Raw genomic sequence first — 18,634 nt, forward strand, 5'->3', positions numbered from 1 at the left:
GCACCTCTAAATCAACATAGCTGGGCTCACTACCGTCCTGTAGACCATCCCCTTCACTCTTGCTGGAACCCTTCTGTCACAGATCACTCCGAACACTCTTCTCCACCCACTCCACCCTGCCTATACTCTCTTCTTCACCTCTCTCCCACACTCTCCGCTGCATTGGATGGTCGACCCCAAGTACTTGAACTCATCCCCCTTCTACACCTCCACTCCTGGCATTCTCAGCTTTTCGCTGCCCTCCCTCCCATTCAGACACATTCTGTCTTACTCCTGCTGACTTTCATTCCTCTTGTCTCTAATGCATGCCTCCACTTCTCCAGGCTCTCATCAACCTGCTCCCTACTCTTGCTACAGATCACAATTTCATCTGTTAACCTGTCCATCGCCATTGCAAACAAGAAAGGGCTCAGAGCTGATCCTTGATGCAATCCCACCTCCACTTTAAATGCCTTTGTCATAGCTACCACACACCTTATTACTTTCTGACTGCCCTCATACATATCCTGTACCACTCTTGTGTACTTCTCTGCCACTCCGACTTCCTCATGCAATACCACACTTCCTCTCTCGGCACCCTATCATATGCTTTCTCTAAATTCACAAAGACGCAGTGCAACTGCCTCTGGCCTTCCCTGTACTTTTCCATCAGAATTCTTAAAGCAAACATTGCATCTGTAGTACTCTATCCTGGAATGAAACCATACTGCTCCTTGCTGATCCCCACCTCTCCTCTTATCCTAGCCTCCACTACCCTTTCCCATAGCTTCATACTGTGGCTGATCAACTTTATTCCCCTGTAGTTACTACAGCTCTGTACGTCTCCCTTATTCTTGAAGATGGGTACCGGTACACTTTTTCTCCACTCCTCCGGCATCCTGTCCCTTTCCTGGATGGTGTTAAACAGTCTCGTTATGAACGCCACTGCCGTCTAACCAAAACATTTCCATGCTTCCCCAGGTATATCATCTGGGCCAACTGCCTTTCCACTCGTCATCATCTTTAATGCTGTTCTCACCTCATCCTTGCTAATTTTCTGCACTTCTTGATCCATTATCCCCACATCATCCACTCTTCTCTCCCTCTCATTTTCTTCATTCATCAACTACTCAAAGTACTCCTTCCATCTTCTCAACACACACTCCTCACTAGTCAGCACATACTCATCATTATTGTAGTTTCTTGATGAATGTGATGTGTTGATGAAGAAGGAGTGACCGCTGTTTTATTACACAAATCAGCTGCAAACCAGACTTGCCATGGACGGCCTGGGAAAGAACAGGAGCCGGATATATTCTCTGCCAAGCGACGCTCTGCATTCGCTTTTAAAGCTGTACAGAAATAACATACTACATCTGGTTCCAACCCATGGCTGCCCGCTCAGCCTCTGTCTTGCCATAAATGTAAACATTTCCTCCTCTGGTCAAGCTGGAAGAATCAACACAATTCCCTTTCCAAGAGGGCCTCTGAATAGACCCTTGTTGTTTTCGTTCTCCGTATGACATAGAGGCAAAAAATCTACTGTAACATACGTTAATATTATTACCGCACTATATCTCAGCTTTGGGAGCTCAGTGACCTATTCACCTCAAACCTTCCAGACACCTCATTATCTTTCAACACCCTAACCTGCTGTACATCCTTCCCAGCTTGGTCCCTTTGTCTTGCCAATCAATACAAGTCCTTTTCTCCTTCCTTATTGTCCAACCTCTCATACAACTCGTTGTATGCCTTTTCCTTTTCCTTTGCCACTTCTCTCTTCGCCTTGCGCCTCATCAGCTTGTACTCCTGTCTACTTTCTTCATTTCTCTGACAATCCCATTTCTTCTTCGCCAACCTCTTCTGCTCTATGCTCTCCTGTACTTCCTCATTCCACCACCAAGAGTCATTGTCTTCCTTCCTCTTCCCGTATGATACACAGAGTACCTTCTTGGCCATCTACCTCACCACTTCTGCAGTTGTTTCCTAATTATCTGGTAACTGTTCATTTCCACCTATTGCCTGCCTTACCCCTTCCCTAAATTGCATGCAACCCTCCTCCTTTTTCAACTTCCACCATTTTATCTTTGGCTTTTCTCTCACTCTCTTCCTCTTCTTGGCCTCCAGAGTCATCCTACAGACCACCATCCGATGCTGCCTAGCAACACATTCCCCTACGACCACTTTACAGTCACTAGTCTCTTTCAGATTGCACCTCCTGTATAAGATGTAGTCCACCTGTGTGCACCTTCCTCCACTCTTGTATGCCACCCTGTGTTCCTCACTCTTCTTGGAATACATATTCACAACAGCCAATTCCATCCTTTTGGCGAAATCCAACACCATCTGTCTTTCCGCATTCCTCTACTTGACACCATACCTACCCATCACCTTCTCATCACCTATGTCTTTGATCCCTTTGCTGCTCCAACAACCACTCTCTCTCCCTTGGGGACCCTCTCCACCACTACATCCAACTCACTAAAGAATTGTTGTTTCTCTTCCATCTCTCACCCAACTTGGGTAGCATATGCACTGACCACATTCATTATCACCCCATCAATTTCCAGCTTGATTGTCATCACTCTATCTGACACTCTCATCACCTCCAAAATACTCTTTACATATTCTTCCTTCAAGACTATCCCTACTGCATTTCTCCTGCCATCCACTCCATGGTAGAACTGTTTGTACCTGGCACCGATACTCCTGGCATTACTCCCCTTCCACCTGGTCTCTTGTACACATAGTACATCTACCTTCCATCTCTCCATCATGTCAGCCAGCTCTCTCTCTTTACCCTTCATAGTGCATACATTCAAAGTTTCTACTCTCAACTCTACTCTCCTACCCTTCTTCTTCTCCTGCTGTCTCCGGTCATGCCTTCCCCCTCTTCTTCTTCTGACAGTCGCACAATTTCCACTGGCACCCTGTTGACAAACGGCACCATTGGCGGTCGTTGTTAACCCTGAGCTCAACCGATCCTTTTTGGAAATCTGATTTGTTGTCCTCATTTTTGATTTGCCATTGTTTTTATGCCGGATGCCTTTCCTGACGCAACCCTCTCTATTCATCTGGGCTTGGCACTGGCACTGATGATACACTGGCTTGTGCACCCCCACTGGTTGGATTGATTTCCTATGTATATCAGGAAAAAGAAACAATGAAAAAAAAAAAAAATATATATATATATATATATATATATATATATATATATATATATATATATATATAGTATAACTGTGGTGATAGATTTTTTTTTTTACATAATCCTTGATGTTTAATTGATCAAATTATGTTGAATTATGTGAATTAGTGACAAGGTTTGAATGAATTCCCTTACAGCAGGGGTTCTCAAACTGTGGGTCCCAACCCCCCAGGGGGTCGCCAGATTATGTTTTGGACATACACAAAAATAAGGAAAATGTGGGGGTTTTTTTAAATAAATATTTTTTCACAAAATAAAAATAATTTTTCCGATATAACTGTCCCAGTTAAATTATTCAGTAGATTCACAATGACAAACTTTTCAGTAGAGTGCATTTTCGTAAGAGGGACAGAGAGAAAGACTGTGTGTGTGTGTGTGTGTGTGTGTGTGTGTGTGTGTGTGTGTGTGTGTGTGTGTGTGTGTGTGTGTGTGTGTGTGTGTGTGTGTAACCATAGAAGCTCACTCCCAATCCTGTCCCAGAGTCCAACACAGCAGGTAAAGAGAAGACACTTTGCTCACAGAAAATCTGTTGCTGCGCTGACTCTGCGCAGCATGGCTGGGAATAACGTCAGTATGATAGAAATATATACATTATATTGCAATTTACGATCTTCAGTTGGTCAAAATGCATGTCAGTCGCCCACAAATCGGGACGTTAGGTCACCCATTGAGTCATATGGATGATGATGGGGTGGAAAGTCACACAACAGCTTAGGAAATATAATGTTTAATATATCAAAATCCCAAATTATAACTTTTATGCCACAAATCAGAACCAATGCAGCACGAATGGGAATGATTTTATTCCAATTTAGTTCAATTAAATTATTATTTGAATCACTTGGGGGGCCAAAGACACAGAGTTTTGTACGTGTTCTTAATTATGGTGTTGTTGGATCGAACATCTGCAAGTCGGAATGACGGGGTCACAAGATATTTCTTTTCTTTCTTTATTAGCAGTAGCCAGCCAAAAACATTTGAGAGCCCCTGCCTTTTTGCATTGACATTAAGTATCAATCAGGCCTCATCCACAGTCTAAAGCTGGTACAAAATGCTAGGGCCAGACTTTTGTGCAGACGCAATTTTATGATTTTATCATTTTATGATACATTTTCAAAGTAGCATTAAGTAATCTTTGGTGTTTGGGATTTGGCATCCCCAAAGTTTCTGAGTGCAATATAACTTTTACACCACTGTCGTAAAACTAGGTCCAGTGTACGAAAATCATTTATTTTCCCGTACAAATTTGACCTTATCGGCAACATTTCAAGAACAGTTTATGTTACAAACGCCAATATTATGTACCCCTAGGTTACAGCGGCCCTTGCACGGATCTCGCTGCTCCAGCGAGCACTCATTCCACGGCTCCCAGAGCCTCACTTCCTGCGGCTCCGGAGAGCATGGGGATCGCCCCCCTTCTACCAGATGTGCTCGGCCTGGCAGATCGGCTCACATGTGTGAGTCAGAGGGTGAAACAAATCCCGTGGTGCATTGTAAGTAAGGGCCGCGGGTGCCGGGCCAGTCTCACCATGAGGGGATTGGAGGGGTTACATTTTATATGACCATTATTACTGGACATTAGAACCGGCAAGTTTGTATTTCATCTTTTTTTTATTTGTTTTATTTTACCAGGACAAATAAAAAGCTAATAAGAAGGAGCAAATAAGAAGTGACATAGTGCAAGAAGAGGCATTCAGGGGGGTGGGTGGGAATGAAAGATGTTCAATTCTCCCAAATACAAGTCAGTGTACCATCAAAATTATTTTAAAGGTGATGTTTTAAGATTAAAAAACTAGTGAAATAGTGTTGCTTTAAAATATACATATTTTTTAATAATATAATAATATGGTCATTCTCCTGTATGAATTAAAATAATAATAAAATATACGAATTGCATTCGATTTTTTTTTTTTTTATATTATACAGTTTATATGTATTTACTATTTTTGAAGTACAATAGCTGAAGTGACTAATACAACACATTTGCACACGTAAAACAAGTTGATGAAATGAAATCACATACTAAGTCAACCATGTCAATTATAAATATATGCAACACTATACCCAGAGTGAAATATCTAGTCACTGATAGGCTCTAATACGCATTAGGCATGCCCAAAGACCATTGCCAGTTATGGTTGCAATGTTGGAACACCAAACACTGATCTCATTTATTTATAGATAGACTTTTTTTAATCTGATGAATGAAACTAACATTGACTGTAACATGTAGTGTGCTTTGAATAAAAAAAAAAATATTGTTCACAAGATCTCAAGGAATACATTTAAAAAAAATAGGTAAAATCAAAAAATGTACTATTTAATTAGGGCAACATATTTAAGATTGCTTATTAACTTTTAAATTAACAAATTAACTTCAATTATATGAGCATCTTAGTTGAATTTCAACATGACATAACAGAGAACAATAGTTCATATATATATATATATATATATATATATATATATATATATATATATATATATATATATATATATATATATATATATATATATATATATGTTTTTGCTTTTTTGTGTTATTTATTATTTTTAACAAAAAAGATCACCAGTCATCTTGTTTAAATAATTTAATAGCCTTGCATGGCACAGCATTTTTACCAACAACATGTGTGCCAATGAAATATCCAATGCAGATCAAAATTCATGTCAGCCTTTTGAAGACATGGCCATATTGAATTTGTGCCTGCTTTGCACAATGTCCTCTATATAAAAAGGTCCAAGCGGAGATGCAGAGACTGCAGGGGATTTCAGAGAGTTGACTGCGGGTAAGTCAGATGCTTCCTTGCTTCCATGTTTCCCTTTGAGCCTCTTTGTTGTCAACTCTTATTTTTTGCAATTTCTAAAGAAAGTGGAATGTTAACAGAAATTAATTAAAGTTAGGCCATTTTAATAGGTTTTAACAGCAAGGATCCAGGCAATAAATGTAAAATTTTAGGCAAGAATTGGGCTTAGGTTGACAAATATGTAACCATTACACAAGTAGAGTTAACTACTACTAATCCTATACTGCTATATCCTCAGTTGTATGTAATGTATAAACGCTACACTATATATGAGTTACATCATAACTAACAATTCATTGTCACTAAAAATATTCCTTTACAAATACTTTTCCTTCAGGGGTAAGACTTGTGGAAAGTTTCTCTTTGACTGGGTAGGAGAAAAAGGTGAGCTTCGGATTATTAAATTGGAGAAGAAACAAGTTTTGCATGCTCTAAGATATCTTAATAAGCAGAACAATAATGTTATCAGGTGTATTTCTATTTCCCTGTGACAGTAAGCTGCCATCATGAGTACGGACGCGGAGATGGCCATTTATGGCAAAGCTGCCATTTACCTCCGTAAGCCAGAGAAGGAGAGGATCGAGGCTCAAACCAGACCATTTGATGCCAAAAGTGCTGCATATGTGGCTGATGCTAAGGAGCTGTATCTCAAATGTACTATCACAAAGAAAGATAGTGGCAAAGTCACTGTGACAGTGCTTGATACAAAGGAGGTAGGCTGTAGTGCATTAAAGGATAAAAAATAAAAGATTTGACAACTGGTTTTACTGTTTACAACTATGTGTTTCCATTTTCAGGAAAGAACAGTCAAGGAGGACGATGTTACCCCCATGAATCCTCCAAAGTACGACAAAATTGAGGACATGGCCATGATGACCCATCTCAATGAAGCCTCTGTGCTGTATAACCTCAAAGAGCGTTATGCAGCATGGATGATCTACGTAAGAAAGTCTACCTTCCTACTGATTCATGTGGAATAGTATTTAAATACAGCATTAACAGAAGAGTTGAAATGCTCTATTGGATCTCATCCTTTTCAGACCTACTCTGGCCTGTTCTGTGCCACTGTGAACCCCTACAAGTGGCTCCCAGTGTACGATCAAGCAGTTGTGAATGCCTACAGAGGCAAGAAGCGTATGGAGGCTCCACCCCACATCTTCTCTGTCTCTGACAACGCCTTTCAGAACATGCTTGTTGGTACGCGCATGATAAGAATAAATACAAATGATCAATTAAACCAAACACATTGTATATAACAGAAAATATTAATTGGATTTTGTTTTACAGACAGAGAGAACCAGTCAGTCTTGATCACGTAAGTATGTATTGGAATCATATAAATAAAACACTTAGCAATGAAAAAAAAGTCTATAAATGAATCTCTCTTCAACTAGTGGAGAATCCGGTGCTGGAAAGACTGTGAATACCAAGCGTGTCATCCAGTACTTTGCAACAATCTCTGTGGCAGGAGGAGAGAAGAAGAAGGAACAAGCACCTGGAAAGATGCAGGTACAGTATCGCAATCTTAATAGTAATCTGTAAAAGGATAATATTCTAAAAACCATCAAATTTACTTTATAGTCTTACTTAAAATATTTGACATACATAATTTTATTTTATTTAAATTGCTTTACCAGCCCACATTATGTAGAGGGAAATTAGTTGACATCCCCAACACTTAACCCTGCCTGAGAAGAACAGATGTCACAAAACCTTCTTTATGGAAGAAAATGCAGGAAATTTTCAGGAGGTTATAGAAAGATGGACATTCCCATGGTTGTGGCTAAAGGATGGGCAGCATACAAAAAGATTATTAAGGAAAATTCACAATGAATCTTAATAAGATACATACTGTAGTATAATGCATCACATACAACCACTTATGATCCAGCCTAATGCCAGATGAACATACACATCGGTGGTGGTGTGAGATAGTCATAGTCACAAAACATAATTCTTTGAGTTGAAACTTCTTTCAAGGCCAAAATAGTTATAATTAATTTTGACAAAAATAAACATAATTTGTTTTCAGCAGTGTTGATTTTTTAAATTATAGGGTTCACTGGAGGATCAGATTATTGCGGCCAATCCCCTGCTGGAGGCCTACGGTAATGCCAAGACTGTGAGGAATGACAACTCATCTCGCTTTGTAAGTGTGAAATTATTTCCCTGTATCTGTTAGTAATCCGAGATGATGTAATAACTCTTTGGATAAAATATGAGACAAAATTGTTTATTCCGCAAAACAGGGTAAATTCATCAGAATCCATTTCGGCACAACTGGTAAACTGTCTAGTGCTGATATTGAGACATGTAAGTATCCAGTTCTAACCATGAATCAATTTAATCCTGATGGTGAGTGAAATAGATTTGAATTGACCACGACCCATTCTTACAGATCTGCTGGAGAAGTCCAGAGTGTCCTTCCAGCTTCCTGATGAGAGAGGCTACCACATCTTCTACCAGATGATGACCAACCACAAACCTGAGATTATTGGTGAGATGAATATCTGATGACTGTGTCTTACTGTAGTGGAAGGTACTCTTTTAATTTTTTACCACTTTTCATTTTTCTTTTTATCATCTGTTTTATCTTTTATCGGCTTTTTATCCTCATTATCAGCTTTTGAAATTAAATGAATGAGTTTAATTCCTGTTTATTAATTTTGTTTTACATTTTAAAGTTAAGATCTGAGAACTCTGCATTTTTGTATGTCAAAGCACTTTGTAAACTGTGTTTTTAAAGGTGGTATATAAAATTTGCTATTATTATTATTATTATTATTATTATTATTATTATTATTATCATTATTATTATTATTATTATTATAGTCTGGGATAATAAACCTCCCAATTGTATCCATAATATAAATTTCGCAGGTTGATTAAAAATGGAAACAAACAAGCCTTATTTCAACAATGACCTGTAAATGAAGGCCCTTGAACGGGGATTTTTGCCCTTTTGTTTGTCCCTTGAGCAAATTGCTGTAAATAAGGGGGATTTCTGAAGAAAATGTCTAAACATTGACTTAACATCTGCATTCACAAAATCCATACATGTTAATGTGTTTAATCCTCAGAAATGACTCTCATCACCACCAACCCCTACGACTTCCCCATGTGCAGTCAGGGTCAGATCACTGTGGCCAGTATTGATGACAAAGAGGAGCTGGATGCTACTGATGTAAGTCATTCTTATTCTTTCTTTTCAGACATTTCTTAAGCTATCACAGTATTTGAATTTTTTATCGTAAATATGATGTGCAAATCTTTCCATACAGACTGCCATTGACATTTTGGGCTTCAGCAATGAAGAGAAGATGGGCATCTATAAGTTTACAGGTGCTGTGCTTCACCACTGTAACATGAAGTTCAAGCAGAAGCAGCGTGAGGAGCAGGCTGAACCAGAGGGCAACGAGGGTGAGTTTTATGTATTTCCAAACCGTGCATGAGATTGGTTTGATTTAGCATGCAAGTGTATACATAGAGGTTTCCACAGAGGCTTTCCAAATGTGTTAAATATTTTTCGAATTACTTTGTCAGATGCTGACAAGATTTCCTACCTGCTGGGCCTGAACTCAGCTGACATGCTGAAGGCTCTTTGCTACCCAAGAGTGAAGGTCGGAAATGAGTATGTCACCAAGGGACAGACTGTACCACAGGTAAGTAGAAAACATTTTGATTTTAAGGAAGTAATTAATTAAAGCATAGACAGATTTTTTTTTTACTAATAACCAACCGGCTTTATTAAAATGTTGATCTAGCTCCATAACTGACAATAAATTGAGATCGTTAGTTATTATTGGATTTTAATATATGATTGAAATATCATTTAATTCAAATAGACTCCTCTCATTACATAGATTGAAAGATACAAAATGAAATAACTTACAAAGATTCTAACAATATTTTCTCATGCACATATTTTTCTTAGGTCTATAACTCAGTTTATGCCCTGGCTAAGTCCATCTATGAGAGGATGTTCTTGTGGATGGTCATCCGTATCAACCAGATGTTGGACACCAAGCAGGCGAGGCAGTTCTACATTGGTGTGCTGGACATTGCCGGTTTTGAAATCTTTGATGTAAGTTTGTAAATTATGCATTTTGTTGATAAAAATAATTTCTGGACAGATATGATGGAAAGTGTATCTGCATAATGAACACTCATTGCTCAATCATTTATTTTAGTGGCATGTTATTTATTATTCATTCAGGGATACTCGATGAAGGTCCTTTCTTTCTTTTAGTTTTTTTTTTAATTATTCTAATTTGGATTGAATCTCAACAGCAATATATTATTTTCTGATTTTGCGGATATTTTATTTTGTCATTGAATTCAAGAAAATCTTCTAATGCTTCCTTCCTAACAGTTCAACAGCATGGAGCAGCTGTGCATTAACTTCACCAATGAGAAACTGCAACAGTTCTTCAACCACCACATGTTTGTCCTGGAGCAAGAGGAGTACAAGAAGGAGGGCATCATCTGGGAGTTCATTGACTTTGGCATGGACTTGGCTGCCTGTATTGAGCTTATTGAGAAGGTACATAGATTGTCACCTTACACCAGTAATCACTGTTTATTTGAAGAGATTACCCCAATAATGTTTTCCAATTAATTTTCTTATGAAGCCAATGGGCATCTTCTCCATCCTTGAAGAGGAGTGCATGTTCCCCAAGGCTTCAGACACTACCTTCAAGAACAAGCTGTATGACCAACATCTTGGTAAAACCAAAGCCTTTGAGAAGCCCAAGCCTGCCAAGGGCAAAGCTGAGGCCCACTTCTCCCTGGTGCACTATGCTGGAACTGTGGACTATAACATTTCGGGTTGGCTGGACAAGAACAAGGATCCCCTGAATGACTCTGTTGTACAGCTGTACCAGAAGTCTTCAGTTAAGCTACTGCCTGTTCTCTATCCAGCTGCACCTCCTGAGGGTATGACACAAATTTAAAGTTTAACTCAGAAAATCATTACTCTATATACGAGGTAGAAGTATTTTTATCGGTCATTTTAATAATCTTAAAATATATTTTGTATTGAAAGCTGATAAGAATACAACATACTGAAAGCAAAATATCAACTTTGAAATACATTTAACTAATGGCAATGATCTGTGAAGTAGTTATTTTGTCTAACCTGATTTTCCATTAATGTCTTCAAAACAAATGTTTTAACCATGAGAAAAATAACATTTTACAAACAGAGGCTGGCAAGAAAGGAGGCAAGAAGAAGGGTGGTTCCATGCAGACTGTGTCATCACAATTCAGGGTAAGACCAAAGTATCATACACAATACTTTTGTGAAATGTAATTATTCTATATCGCTGCTAAAAGAAACATGTGGTTTTTTTTCATTATGTACCAATAGGAGAACTTGGGCAAGCTGATGACCAACTTAAGGAGTACTCATCCTCACTTTGTGCGTTGCCTGATTCCCAATGAGTCCAAGACTCCAGGTCCAGTGAAAACATATAATATAGAGCTGACTGAAGATGGGCGTTGTTGATTTCATATTACTTAGATGTCATAAATGATGAAGAAAATAATAATAATTACATCATTTCTTACATGTATCTCTTCACAGGTCTGATGGAGAACTTCCTTGTTATCCACCAGCTGAGGTGTAATGGCGTACTGGAGGGTATCAGAATCTGCAGAAAGGGTTTCCCCAGCAGAATCCTCTATGGTGACTTCAAGCAGAGGTGTGAAAAAAATTACCACAGAACTTTGCGTTCATAATTTTGAAAATTAGGTTATTAATTCTGCAGATTTCCTCATTAAAGGTACAAAGTACTGAATGCCAGCGTCATCCCTGAGGGCCAGTTCATTGACAACAAGAAGGCTGCTGAGAAACTGCTTGGATCAATTGATGTGCCTCATGATGAGTACAAATTTGGACACACCAAGGTAAACAAATCCAAGCACATATGTTGTACTCATGATATTGCTGGATATTAATTGTATCTATGTTACAAACAAAAGTACCATGATTTCTTTGGGCATTTTCAGGTGTTCTTCAAAGCTGGTCTGCTGGGTCTGCTTGAGGAGATGCGAGATGAGAAGCTCGCTTCTCTGGTAACAATGACTCAGGCTCTCTGCCGTGGCTATGTCATGAGGAAGGAGTTTGTGAAGATGATGGAGAGGAGGTAAATTTATTACAATTAAATCTAAACGAACCAAATGTTAAGTGATGCAAAAGTTACTGATTTATTTCAAATGTTTTCTTTCATAGGGAAGCAATTTTCACCATCCAGTACAATGTTCGCTCATTCATGAATGTCAAACACTGGCCATGGATGAAGGTGTACTACAAGATCAAGCCTCTTCTGAAGAGTGCTGAGACTGAGAAGGAGCTGGCCCAGATGAAGGACAACTATGACAAGATGAAATCAGACCTGGCTGCTGCCCTCGCCAAGAAGAAGGAACTGGAGGAAAAGATGGTTTCTCTTCTGCAGGAGAAGAATGATCTGCAGCTCCAAGTGGCATCTGTAAGTAAATAAAAACAAAAGAACTTTGAGGTACAAAGCAAATAAACCAGAGCAAAGAAACATTGACATTCTCCTGCAATTTAAAACATAAACCAGGAATCAGAGAATCTGTCAGATGCTGAGGAGAGATGTGAGGGACTCATCAAGAGTAAGATCCAGATGGAGGCCAAACTCAAAGAGACAACTGAAAGGCTGGAGGATGAGGAGGAAATCAATGCTGAGCTGACTGCAAAGAAGAGGAAACTAGAGGATGAATGCTCTGAGCTCAAGAAGGACATTGATGACCTGGAGCTTACCCTGGCCAAAGTGGAGAAGGAGAAACATGCCACTGAGAACAAGGTAAATTAAGTGTCAATGTCATCATTATCACATAATGGTGGAACAATCAAACAATCATAAAACATCTTTTATTTGGACATTTAGGTAAAGAACCTGACTGAGGAGATGGCCTCTCAGGATGAGAGCATTGCTAAGCTGACAAAGGAGAAGAAGGCCCTCCAAGAGGCCCATCAGCAGACTCTTGATGACCTGCAGGCAGAGGAAGACAAAGTTAACACTCTGACCAAGGCCAAGACCAAGCTGGAGCAGCAAGTGGATGATGTGAGTTCAACAAATCTATCATGTCAAAAAATGTCCATTTATGGAATTATATGCATCATATAATTACAAGCAAAATTTTGAAAATGCAGCTTGAAGGTTCTCTGGAGCAAGAGAAAAAGCTCCGTATGGACCTTGAGAGAGCCAAGAGGAAGCTTGAGGGTGATCTGAAACTGGCTCAGGAATCCATCATGGACCTGGAGAATGACAAGCAGCAGTCCGATGAAAAAATCAAGAAGTAATGTAAAACTAAGGAAATTCTCTTTCGTGAGTAAAATATCAGATATGAATTATTATTAAATGTTATTCCGTAATTCAATCATCAGGAAGGACTTTGAGACAAGCCAGCTGTTGAGTAAGATTGAAGATGAACAATCCTTGGGTGCTCAGCTGCAGAAGAAAATCAAAGAGCTCCAGGTGTGTAATGCTTGCTCTAAAATACCATAGAAGTGATTATCATGAACACAGATCATTTAATAGTTATATATATATATATATATATATATATATATATATATATATATGAATCTCATGAATATTATATTTTACAAAGGCTCGTATTGAGGAACTGGAGGAAGAGATTGAGGCTGAGCGTGCTGCTCGTGCCAAGGTTGAGAAGCAGAGAGCTGACCTCTCCAGGGAACTTGAAGAGATCAGTGAGAGGCTTGAGGAGGCTGGAGGAGCCACTGCTGCTCAGATTGAGATGAACAAGAAGCGTGAGGCTGAGTTCCAGAAGTTGCGTCGTGACCTTGAGGAGTCCACCCTGCAGCATGAATCCACTGCTTCTGCTCTCCGTAAGAAGCAGGCTGACAGTGTTGCAGAGCTGGGAGAACAGATCGACAACCTCCAGCGTGTCAAGCAGAAGCTTGAAAAGGAGAAGAGTGAATACAAGATGGAGATCGATGACCTCTCAAGCAACATGGAGGCAGTTGCCAAGGCCAAGGTAGAGCCATTACATTTAAAGCTAATTATATGTAGTGAATATTCTCATGCAAAAAAACATATAAGTAATTAAACACAAATCAACAGGGAAATCTTGAGAAGATGTGCCGCACCCTTGAGGACCAGCTTGGTGAACTCAAGGCTAAGAATGACGAGAATGTTCGCCAGATAAATGACATCAGTGGTCAGAGAGCAAGATTGTTGACTGAAAATGGCAAGTCTTTATACTTTTTAGCTTCTATCTCAAACAAAAAAAAGTGCAATTCCAGTTTATATAAAACTGTATTTTGAATATAGTTGTTTGTATATTAATGAGAACGTGGATTATCCCTTTAGTTGTTCTTTTTCAACCAAAGTTATTGAAAATTCTAAAACAATCCTTTAGGTGAGTATATTCGTCAACTTGAGGAGAAAGAAGCTCTTGTGTCCCAGCTGACCAGAGGAAAGCAGGCCTTCACACAGCAGATTGAAGAATTTAAGAGACAGATTGAGGAAGAAGTCAAGGTAAGGAAGAGGTTAAAAAATGGTGTTTTCCTATTCAATTGCTCATAAAAAAGAAATATTTATTATACATTTTTTGTGTGTCTGCGTTTACAGAGAGAAAGATGGTCATAGATCATTTCAATTTGTTAAATCTCTCTTTAAAACAACTTTCTCTGGGCGTCTCTTAGGCCAAGAATGCCCTTGCTCATGGTGTGCAATCAGCCCGCCATGACTGTGATCTCCTGAGGGAGCAGTTTGAGGAGGAGCAGGAGGCCAAGGCTGAACTGCAGCGGGGAATGTCTAAGGCCAACAGTGAGGTATCTCAGTGGAGGAGCAAGTATGAAACTGATGCTATCCAGCGCACAGAGGAGCTCGAGGAGGCCAAGTAAGCTTCTTTCTAAGAGCATAGGATTTGTTTTCAAAGTACAATACTTAAACTTTGCAATCATTAACAGGAAAAAGCTTGCCCAGCGCCTTCAGGAGGCTGAGGAGCAGATTGAGGCTGTGAATTCCAAATGTGCCTCTCTGGAGAAGACCAAACAGAGACTCCTGGGTGAGGTTGAGGACCTCATGATTGATGTGGAGAGAGCGAACGGACTGGCTGCCAACCTTGACAAGAAGCAGAGGAACTTTGACAAAGTGTGTTGATATTGATCATGACATATAGCAAACATTCTAAAAAGTGGCGATCATAATATATTCATATTGTAAAAAAACATTTTTCTACAGGTTCTTGCAGAGTGGAAGCAGAAATATGAGGAGGGTCAGGCAGAGCTTGAGGGAGCTCAGAAAGAGGCTCGTTCTCTCAGCACTGAGCTGTTCAAAATGAAGAACTCCTATGAAGAAGCTCTGGATCATCTGGAGACCATGAAACGTGAAAACAAGAACCTGCAACGTGAGTTCTAATAAGATGCCCTTTGAACAATGACATTTTAAAGACACAAATGTATTGATAATTTAAAATTGATATTGGTTATCAGGCAAACTGTCAATAAACAAAGTTTACTGACTGGCATATGTGATTTGTAATGTTCAACCCTCAATGCAGAGGAGATCTCCGACCTGACTGAACAGATTGGTGAGACTGGAAAGAGCATCCATGAGCTGGAGAAGTCCAAGAAGCAGGTGGAGACAGAGAAGACTGAGATCCAGAGTGCACTTGAGGAAGCTGAGGTGAAAAAAGATTAGAAAGCTAATATATACATGGCAATTTCATGCATGAACTATAAGTATTTCAGTTTTAATATTACATACCATTAAAATATACATTTTGCACAAAATGTTAGGGAACTCTGGAACATGAAGAGTCCAAGATTCTGCGTGTCCAGTTGGAGCTCAACCAGATTAAGGGTGAGGTGGACAGGAAGCTGGCTGAGAAGGATGAGGAGATGGAGCAGATCAAGAGGAACAGCCAGAGGGTGATTGACTCCATGCAGACCACTCTGGACTCTGAGGTCAGGAGCAGGAATGATGCCCTGAGAATCAAGAAGAAGATGGAGGGAGACTTGAATGAGATGGAGATTCAGCTGAGTCATTCCAACCGCCAGGCTGCTGAAGCCCAGAAGCAGCTGAGGAATATCCAGGGACAACTCAAGGTATGGCACTAAGTAGCTACATACACCAATATACAGTACTGTGCAAAGGCTTTAGGCACTTTAGTCTGTAGCATGACAACGACCCCAAACATACATCCAGTCAAAAAGAACTATCTACAGCGAAAAGAACAACAAGGCGTCCTCCATCAGATGGTATGGCTCCAACAGAGCCCTGATCTCAACATCATCCAGTCAGTCTGGAAGAACTGTGGCAAGTTCTCAGAGAGCATGAAACCACCTACCTGCCGAGTACCTTAAAAACTTTGGGCAAGTGTACCTATGAGAATAGGTGCTGTTTTAAAGGCAAGGGTGGTCACACCAATATTGATTCGATTTTTCTTTAACTTCCGCACTTTCTATGTCATTAACTGATTTAAATAAAAACTATTCATGGCATTATTTTTGAATCCTCAATTTACAGCAATTTTTCACAAGTGCCTAAATCTTTTGCACAGTACTGTGAATATATACAAACTGTGTATATGTCCTGTATTTACCTTTCACAATCTCGACCTCAGGATGCCCAACTGCACCTTGACGACGCCCTCAGAGCCCAGGAAGACCTCAAGGAACAGGCTGCCATGGTGGAGCGCAGGAACGGTCTCATGGTGGCTGAAATTGAGGAGCTGAGAGTAGCTCTGGAACAGACAGAGAGAGGCCGCAAAGTGGCTGAGCAGGAGCTGGTGGATGCTAGTGAACGTGTTGGACTGCTGCACTCTCAGGTATACGAATAAAGTTTTTCATTACATTCCATTATATCATTTAGCAGATGCTTCTGTCCAAAGTGACTTACAATATGCAAATTTGTCCCAGTCTCAAACCAACTGTATGTCAGAGTCACGGCCATCTAAACATTCTTTAGAAACTAGTAGTACTAGTGTAGTTAAAGAGAGTTTTATTTTTTATTTTTATGAAAGTATCTTAGACAGTGAAGAGAAAATACTGTAGATGCTCATGGGGTAGACAGCTCAGTGCATAGCGGTTTTATTCTCAGTAATTTTCCAGTCTATTTATTTTGCAATAACACACACATATGATCCTCTAAATGTCTGAAACAAACCTTTCTTTTAGAACACCAGCCTTCTGAACACAAAGAAGAAGCTTGAGTCTGACCTGGTCCAAGTCCAGGGTGAAGTGGATGACACTGTTCAGGAAGCCAGGAATGCAGAGGAGAAGGCCAAGAAGGCTATCACTGATGTATGTCTAAATTCATTCCATATCTACTTCATGTCAATAGAACCCCCAATTTTGTCATATTTATAATTACTATTTTGTGTCATAATTTGTAGGCTGCCATGATGGCGGAGGAACTGAAGAAAGAGCAGGATACTAGTTCTCATCTGGAGAGGATGAAGAAGAACCTGGAGGTCACAGTGAAGGACCTTCAGCATCGTCTGGATGAGGCTGAGAACCTGGCCATGAAGGGAGGCAAGAAGCAGCTCCAGAAACTGGAGTCCAGGGTAAATTAATGGACCTGTCCTCTTAGTATACTCTGTTTGCTTTAGATGATGTAAATGATTTGATTGGATATCTTAATTCATGGTTTTGTTCTGAAGGTCCGTGAGCTGGAGACAGAAGTTGAGGCTGAACAGAGACGTGGAGTAGATGCTATTAAAGGTGTCCGCAAATATGAGAGGAGGGTCAAGGAACTCACCTACCAGGTAGAGTGCAACACATTTATTATATATGGTATTTACTTTAACTTTCTCATTTTTAAAATGTTAAAGTCTGCTTTTGAAAGTTCCATTTAAATTGTGATTCGATATCCCACTAGACTGAAGAGGATAAGAAGAACAGCGCCAGGCTGCAGGATCTGGTAGACAAGCTGCAGCTGAAGGTCAAGTCCTACAAGAGGCAGGCTGAGGAAGCGGTACGTTTAAATGCTATTAAAGACTTTTTTAAATGTTAATTGTTATTGTTAGTAGTTGATTTTTTTGTCTCACCTTTTTTTAATACAACTTATTACAGGAGGAACAGGCCAACTCTTATCTGTCCAAGAACAGGAAGGTTCAACATGAACTGGAGGAGGCTGAGGAACGTGCTGATATTGCAGAATCTCAGGTCAACAAGTTGAGGGCTAAGAGCCGTGACTCTGGAAAGGTAAATGCATGTTTTTGATTTGTACTTCCTTTTTCCCCAAACATTAACTTACAATTAAATTTATAATTTCATTGCAGTAAAGTGTATTTCTGGTTTGTTTGTTTTTACAGGGGAAGGAAGCTGCTGAATAAGTTTGCTGGTTCAAATCATCTCACAGTCATAAAATATGATAAACCAGTGAATAACATTTAATAAATGATACCCCAAATTTGAATGGATACTCCTTCTTTCATTCATGTGTCAAAGAAAAACGATCACTCTTTGCCTTGTCAAAGTTAGGATCCATGTGTTACCCTACCCTACTACTAGATCCGAGATGATGTGCTATTACTTTATGGAAATTTTCGGCCAACGGTTTACGAAATATTCAACTTTTTATGACAATATTTTGCCCAAGAGAATTGTTGTTGTTAACAAGTGACTCAGTAAGAGATT

At 39.5% G+C, this 18,634-nt stretch overlaps 1 protein-coding gene across 1 annotated transcript; it reads left to right on the forward strand.

Annotated features, from left to right (window-relative positions):
* Nucleotides 1-5,948: 5,948 nt before the first annotated feature.
* Nucleotides 5,949-18,413, forward strand: LOC307243112 (myosin heavy chain, fast skeletal muscle-like). The gene is made up of 41 exons (XM_080017764.1): nt 5,949-5,976; nt 6,332-6,378; nt 6,489-6,707; nt 6,792-6,935; nt 7,035-7,191; nt 7,282-7,309; nt 7,389-7,503; nt 8,051-8,143; nt 8,244-8,307; nt 8,393-8,491; nt 9,075-9,178; nt 9,276-9,414; nt 9,538-9,656; nt 9,929-10,078; nt 10,367-10,537; nt 10,626-10,929; nt 11,199-11,263; nt 11,363-11,450; nt 11,579-11,696; nt 11,778-11,901; nt 12,004-12,140; nt 12,227-12,482; nt 12,579-12,821; nt 12,906-13,082; nt 13,172-13,317; nt 13,406-13,496; nt 13,633-14,022; nt 14,109-14,235; nt 14,407-14,525; nt 14,693-14,889; nt 14,960-15,143; nt 15,234-15,399; nt 15,553-15,677; nt 15,791-16,099; nt 16,618-16,821; nt 17,171-17,296; nt 17,389-17,559; nt 17,656-17,760; nt 17,874-17,969; nt 18,068-18,199; nt 18,310-18,413. Exons 3-41 carry the CDS (start codon nt 6,501-6,503, stop codon nt 18,328-18,330), a joined length of 5,811 nt encoding a protein of 1,936 aa, XP_079873890.1. The 5' UTR covers nt 5,949-5,976; nt 6,332-6,378; nt 6,489-6,500; the 3' UTR covers nt 18,331-18,413.
* The last annotated feature ends 221 nt before the right edge of the window (nt 18,414-18,634 follow it).

The sequence above is a fragment of the Zeus faber genome (genome assembly GCF_960531495.2).
Source record: "Zeus faber genome assembly, chromosome: 17".
Lineage (NCBI taxonomy): Eukaryota > Metazoa > Chordata > Actinopteri > Zeiformes > Zeidae > Zeus > Zeus faber.